This window comes from Nansenia antarctica, assembly GCF_963989245.1.
Source record: "Nansenia antarctica genome assembly, chromosome: 17".
In the NCBI taxonomy this organism is placed as follows: Eukaryota; Metazoa; Chordata; class Actinopteri; order Argentiniformes; family Microstomatidae; genus Nansenia; species Nansenia antarctica.
In genome coordinates, this window is record NC_137687.1 from 20,805,200 (window position 1) to 20,812,699 (window position 7,500).

The 7,500-nt window shown below is 51.2% G+C and overlaps 1 protein-coding gene across 1 annotated transcript in view; it reads right to left on the reverse strand.

Moving 5' to 3' along the window:
* The window catches only part of dnah2 (dynein, axonemal, heavy chain 2), a gene marked incomplete at both ends in the record, with an annotated part of 183,797 nt that overhangs the window by 98,636 nt on the left and 77,661 nt on the right, over window positions 1-7,500 (reverse strand). The window contains 6 exons of the mRNA XM_080547388.1: window positions 168-278; window positions 593-718; window positions 1,061-1,162; window positions 2,373-2,590; window positions 3,647-3,785; window positions 4,663-4,843. Of these exons, the coding sequence (XP_080403514.1) occupies window positions 168-278; window positions 593-718; window positions 1,061-1,162; window positions 2,373-2,590; window positions 3,647-3,785; window positions 4,663-4,843 (877 nt within the window). The remainder of the gene's footprint in view (window positions 1-167; window positions 279-592; window positions 719-1,060; window positions 1,163-2,372; window positions 2,591-3,646; window positions 3,786-4,662; window positions 4,844-7,500) is intronic.

Consider the following 7,500-nt stretch of genomic DNA (forward strand, 5'->3'; position numbering starts at 1 on the left):
GGTCAGACAACGGCTTCAGCTTCAGACCGCTGCAGTTCTAAAACGGTTTCGTCTCGTTGCGAATCTTTGATCTGGACTGGACTCACCGATCTAGCATGATATAGTGGTGAGTCTGTGACCAAAGGAACCAGTACAACACTGATGCGGTCATCAGTAGATTCTCTGACCTGTTTCTTCTTCATGGATTTGAGAGCAGATTTGTCGGCCCTCTCCTTGCCCGTGATGAGACACTTGGTGACGTCGGTGGTCCATTGGATCTGACTGGCAGTGATCAGCATCTAGAGAGATGGGGGAAGGAAACATGATTAGTCAATAATGATTTGTGAGTGATAGCTGATCAGTGGTGCAGAGCACCCCGGTGTAATGTAATAGCTGGCTTCAACTCGTCGGCGATGAAAAGGCTGCTGTTATCTCCTACGATGTAACTCTGAGCCGGAGAAAAGGTCCATATAAATGCAAATCATTCTCATTATTGGGTGAGATGGATGAGGGCAGGGAACGGAGAATGACAGAGGGGAGAGGGAGAGAGGGGGAGAGAGGGGGAGAGAGGGGGAGAGGTGGGGGGCGGGGGAATAGAGGGGGGGTGTTTCACCTGTCCAGGCCAGTCTTTGACCCATTTGTCCCTCTTCCCGGTCATCTTCTTCAGGGCCATACGACAGTTCTTCAGACAGTCTTTCAACGTCCAGCGCATGGTCCGCTCCACGTCACACAGCCAGGCCTGCCCACGGTAAACACACACACAGACAATGAGTCAAAACACAGAGGGTTAGTGGCCTGTGGTGGTCCAGTGGTCTAGCACTACGGTCTACAGTGCACACATATGCCCATGTCGACATGGGTTCAAATCTGGCCCCATGCCCTGCTGACATGTCCTCTCTCCTTACTTTTCTGTCTGTCTTCACTATATCTGTCCAATAAAATGAAAAATACAAGTGGGACTGCCCCACTCAGAAAAAAGACAGAGGGTCAAAACACACTGGTATAGGACTCATTTTCATCCTCCTCCTCATCATCATCATCATCAGTTAAAAGCCTCCAGCTGTGAGGGGTGTGGTCTCACCTCCACCGGCCCCTCCAGCAGCACAGGGTGGGTGAAATCAACAAACTCCCCGTCGGCAGAGAACATCCCACTGGCCTCCGACTTACTGCTGCTGATCCCCACCTGCAGACAACACACACAGGGAGAGACAGTGTGTCTGTGGGAGAAGCAATACCATTTCTCTGCTCTTGTCTACGTATCTGTGTGTGTGTGTGTGTGTGTGTGTGTGTGTGTGTGTGTGTGTGTGTGTGTCTGTATGTGTAGTAAATAGTAAGTAAGTAAGTAACGTTTATTTATAGCACCTATCACAGACCAGCGGTCACAAACTGATTTACATATATAAAAACATAATTAAAGAGCAAAAGTAATAGGTAAACAAGTGAAAATAAAAACAAGAAACAAATAACAAGTGTACAACAAATAATAACAAGACACAAAAGAGAGATAGATAGATAGATAGATATATAGATAGATAGATAGATAGATAGATAGATGGATAGATATATAGATAGATAGGCACCAGAAAGAAACATTATAGATAGTGTACAACTGTCCAGTGTGTGAACTAACACAAATTAGCATGAATGAACATCCTCCAGCCTGACTCTGACACCTCCGATCGAGCCAGCCAGAGGAGGAGTTGTACAGTCTTAAGATCTCCTATAGCTAATCCTAACCCTATGCGTGTGGGGGGGGGTGTCTGTGTATGTACATGCTGCTGACTCGGACTGTTTCAGTATCCTTATCCTCCTGGACCTCTCTGCGGCCTTCCACACTGTCTCCCACACGATCCTCCTCAACCGCCTCTCCACCCACCTGGGTGTCACTGGTACAGCCCTCTCCTGGTTCAAATCATACCTTTCAATCCTTCTGCTCACTTACAAATCCCACCACGCCTGCGCCCCTCAGTACCTGTAACTGACCTCCTCTCCCAACATACCCCTTCCCGGAACCTGCGGTCCGCAGACATGGGCCTGCTGTCCACCCCCGGCACCAACCTACGGACCTTTGGGGACAGAGCCTTCAGCGTGGCTGCACATAGCCTCTGGAACTTTCTCCCCATAGTGATCCGCAATGCCCTCACCCTGGACTCCTTCAAATCAGCCCTCAAAACCCATCTGTTCACCAAGGCCTTTGGCCCCTAGTCACTGTTTCTGTTTTGTTTTGTTTGTTTTCTGTTTTGTCTGTCTGACCATTTCCTCTAGAATTGTAAAGCGTCCTTGGGTTTTATGAAAGGCGCTATACAAATCCAAGTTATTATTATTATTATTACATGCATTACTGTGTGTGTGCACGCGTGAATGACCGTTCTGTAGGAGTGTGTGTGCCGTACCTTGCCGATGCGCAGGCTCTTGATGTTGTCGAAGCACTTCTTGAGGTGCGGCTGGACAGCTTCAGGGTGGCGCGACTGACCCAGGATCTCCAGCAGGTCGTCGTTGGAGAGGAAGTAGAACCGGGGGAAGATCTGCCGCTTGGTCTCCAGGTACATGTCCAGAGACTTCTGGATCTCCTCCAGCTTGCTGTTCATCTCCGACAGCTTCTCAGGCAGGCCTGGGGCGGAGGGAGGGAGGGAGGGAAGGGGGGAATACTGAGTTTTAGCACACTTTTATTGCACACTCAGTGAATGATACATGCGTTCCTGAAGACACACATAAAGGAAGAAAGGGAAACATAAACAACAACACAAGCAGCCTAACAGCCCTAACAGCCCCATTCTTTACAGGAATCTGAATCAGAAACAGATTTATTGCTGTGTAGGTTTTCACAAGGAATTTGCTTTGGTCTGAGGATGCATAACAACCAAGAGAAGTGCAAGGACAAAAACAGACGGAAACATAAGTGAAAAAAGAAATCATAAAGATATGGAAACGTGGTATAAGAATAGTGCAGTGTGACTGTTCGGTGTCAAGATAACAGTCAGTGTCAGTGGGGGTCCCGGGTCTCCTTAATGAGGCCAACTTCAGTACGGAACAAACAGTTTTTGTGCCGTGAGGTTTTGATCCTGCTGGACCGCAGCCTTCGGCCTGAGGAGAGGGGTTCAGAGGTCACGGCCCTGTTGCCCCTCCATCTTGTGTTTCCTTCTTAAGAGAGAACAATTTGAGAACAATTTTGCGTTTTTGTTACTGTAATAATGACTCAAAAATAACCCAAAAAAGAAAACGACGGTGGTGAAACTCTCCCAGACAGCTGTGAACAGTGACGACAACACACCCGAAAGAGGTGCTAGCCTCACACACTCCATCAAGCAGAACGCCTCTCTTTGAGTAAAAATTGGACATTCCTCTCCAACATCTGGGTTTAGACTCGAAACAAAAGCATTCACAGCAAGGATGCCATGGATGAGGGAGAGAGGAAGGGCGGGAGGGAGAGGGGGGGGAGGGAGAGGGAGAGAGATTGAGATGTTGTCTGTACTACTCTCTAGCTAGATAAGTCTGGTCCCAGAGGGTCTCCTTGTGTCGGCTGGTCAGCTCATCTGAGGTGCCCTCCTGACTGTCTGTTCTGCCTTGTCTCATACCTCACTGCCATTCCCCCCCCCCCCCCCCACCCATGTCTCTCTACGACCCCTCTTTCCGTCTGGACATAGTATAGTCCACTCTCCCCAGTCACCTGGGTGGTGCGTTCCCCTCAGAGCGTTGTTGTCCTTGTTCAGACGGTCCATGATGGTCTTCCAGCTGGAGTTGATGTCATCAAACTCTGTGGATTCCCGAGGCAGCTGTTTCCTGATGTCATCTCCCAGGAAGATGTTCTACAGACAGTCAGACAGACAGACAGACAGACAGAGAGCCAGAGAGAGAGAGAGAGAGAGTGTGGGGGGGTGGCAGAGACAGACCAGCTTCAGCCCAGTTCTAAACCTGCCCCAGGTGTGTTTACACACGCACACACACACACAAACACAGACATCTCTAAAACACTCCAGACTACCGCTCTTGTTTAGACAGTTAATCAGAGTTAAGTGAGCAAAAATGTGTTTCATGTGCGCACGGGAGAGAGAGAGACGAGAGCCTGCTTGTGAGATTACGTGGGAGTTTATTTACGCTTGTGAGAGTATACAACACAATTGAAGCGTTCCATTCTGTTCCTCAAAACCTTCCTGACCTCTTGGGACTTCCAGGATCTCTTGTAGGTGTAAAAGAATGAATGAGAATTGTATGATAATGTGTGAGTGTGTGTGTGTGTATGTGTGTGTGTGTATGCGTGTGTATGTGTGAGTGTGTGTGTGTGTGTCTGTGTGCGTGTGTGCGTGTGTGTGTGTGTGTGTATGCGTGTGTATGCGTGTGTGTGTGTGTGTGTGTGTATGCGTGTATGTGTGTGTGTGTGTGTGTGTGTGCGTGTGTGTGTGCGTGTGTATGCGTGTGTATGCGTGTGTATGCGTGTGTGTGTGTGTGTGTGTGTGTGTGTGTGTGTATGCGTGTGTATGCGTGTGTGTGTGTGTGTGTGTGTGTATGCGTGTATGTGTGTATGCGTGTGTGTGTGTGTGTGCGTGTGTATGTGTGTGTGTGCGTGTGTATGTGTGTGTATGTGTGTGCGTGTGTATGTGTGTGTAAGTGTGTATGTGTGTGTGCGTGTGTGTGTGTGTGTGTGCGTGTGTGTGTGTATGTCTGTGTGTGTGTGTGTGTGTCTACCTCCAGGTACATCCACTGCCTCTGCACAGTGATGATCATCTCTATGACCTCCAGCACCAGAGAGAGGCAGCGCTCCCACCGGTCCACCTGCTTCTCAAAGGCCCGGACGAACCTGGACGCCTTCATGGTGGACAGAGTCACCTGGTTGTCCTCCAGCACCTGGAACACCTCCTCTGTGCCCCTGGGAGGGAGAGGGAGGGAGGGAGGGAGGGGGAGGGAGGGAGGGAGGGAGAACACAGAGAAATCAGAGAAGAACACAGAAGAAAACAGGAGAACACAACGGAACACAAGAGAACACGGGAGAACAAAGGAGAAGACAGGAAAAAGTGCAGGAAACCAGACCGCATTCGTTTCTGTCATCGTGAGACATTGTGTCCAGGAAACACTATCACAACCATAAAAGACGATCACGCGATGCTCATTTAAGCACTTGTGCATTCATACGCACATAACTAGAACGTCTGTGCAGTCCTGTATGTACAAAAACAGTGTAGGAATTACAACAGTTTCTACATGTGCCCCCCCCCCTTTTCAAGGGACCAAAAGTAATTGGACAATTGGCTGTTCAGCTGTGCAGAGCCAAAATGATGAAAATTGTGCCAATGTCCGGACATTTCCGGACAATTTTCATCATTTTGGCTCTGCACAATCTGTTGTAATTCGTTTCTGTCATTTTGAGACATTGTGTACAGAAAACACTATCCAAATCATAAAAGACGATCACGCAATGCTCATTTAAGCACTCACGCATTCAGACACACTGTACTGTCCTAACATAACTAGAACGTCTGCGCAGTACTGTATATACGGTTCGGTCCATATATATTTGGACACTGACAGACCTAACTGTACATAGGCGTGGAAGGCGTGGGTTAGGCAGCACTGTTCATAAACGGCTGGGCTGGGCTGTTTGTCTCCAGTCTCTCCAGTGTGTCTTCCTAGCTGGCTGCAGCCCTCTGCTTCTTTCGTGTAACGTCAGAGGTCCAACTCAGTGTCGCGTAGCCATGCCCGCATCTCTGGTTCTAGGTCGAAGAGGCTGGCTTCTGAGGGTGGTCTATATAAGGGGCAGATGGTGATTATGTGGTCGGCGGTCTGCTCTGGGTCACCGCACTCGCATGCCGCACTGTCCGCCAGGCCCCACGCCTTCATTGATGTTTTAAAGCGACCGACACCAGTTCGTAGACGGTTCAGTGTGGTCCATTGCCGGCGTGGTAGGTCGTCTCCTCCAATGGCGCCATCTCCTGGGTCCCAGATGTAGCGGTGGATTCGGGAGGGCCCGGCTGACTCCCACTCCTGCTTCCAAGCTGCTGCCAACCATGCATCTCTGGAGATGTCCTCAGAGGTGGAGTTGAGCTGGCTTGTGCTGCCTTGTTGTAAGGGTGGCGGGTCTTGAGTCGGCTTGGAGGTGCTGGTGTTATGGTGGTGTTGTGCAGGATGTGCCAGTCATGCTTTTGTGCCTTCCTGGCCAGGGCGAGGGTGGCAGCCTCCCGTCGGAGGCCGGCCGGTGCTATTCCCGCGAGGACTGGCAAGAGGGACACAGGGGTAGGCTTCAAGCATCCAGTAATTATTCTGAGGGAGGTATTGATAGCCACGTCGACCTTTCTCGCATGAGGGCTTCTGCTCCAGACTGGGGCGCAGTATTCCGCTGCAGAGAAGACCAGGGCTTGGGTGGATATTCTTAGCGTCTTAGCGGAGGCTCCCCAGGTTGTACCAGCAAGGCGGCGGATCAGCGCGGCCCTGGATGTCACTTTGGCCTTGACTTCTTCCAGGTGTTGTTTGAAGGATAATGTCCGATCCAGGCGCACTCCAAGGTACCCCCCGAAGCCCTCTGCTGGGTCTCTGCTGGGGCCGCCTGGCCTGAGGAGCCCAGCCTGAGCTCAGCTCCATCCGCCCCCTGCCTCTACTGTACCCCCCAGCCTCTCCACACACAACAAACACCACTGGCTAACAAAGACCGCCATGATGAGGTGCTGTGAATGTGGTTTCTGGGGGTGTACAGGGGGGGTGGGGGTTGGGGGGGAGCCGGAGCCCCTCACAATAGAAAGTGTGGGGGGGGGGGGGGGGGACAAAAGTGAAGCAGCATCGCCTCTCCACCACCCTCCTGCTTAGCGTGCCTTGTAACCATGGCAGCAGCCTCGCGAGGCACTGCAACCGTCGCCATGCCAACGGCAGCAGCAGAAGCAGCAAGCAGCAGCCTTCTGCGGAGATCGGATTTCGGCGGGTGACACCTGACGCGCGCACCCACACAGAGGCAGGCAGGGACACACAAGCTCGCACACCTCGCACACCACGCACGCACACACACACACGCACACACACACACACACACACACACACACACACACTCACACACACACACACACACACACACACACACACACTCACACACACACACACACACACACACACACACTCACACTCACACTCACACACACACACACACACTCACACTCACACACACACTCACACTCACACTCACACTCACACTCACACTCACACTCACACTCACACTCACACTCACACTCACACTCACACACACACTCACACACACACACACAGAGTTCAGCAGGTGCATAGAGAGGCAACCTTTCTTTCATCTGATGTGGTTCACACTTGGAGCTGCAGCTTCACTCTGGCTGCCTAATTAGAGCCCTGCCTGGGCCTGGGCTGGGGGAGGCACACTGTGTAGACAGACACACACACACACACACACACACACAGACACCGCTGATGTCCACATAAGCGCGTCTCCAATGTCAATTTGAGATCCCAAGGACTCTGTGGTGCTGAGCAGGGCTGGGGCCGTGCAGAGAGAGTCCTGGAGAGAGAGAGAGAGAG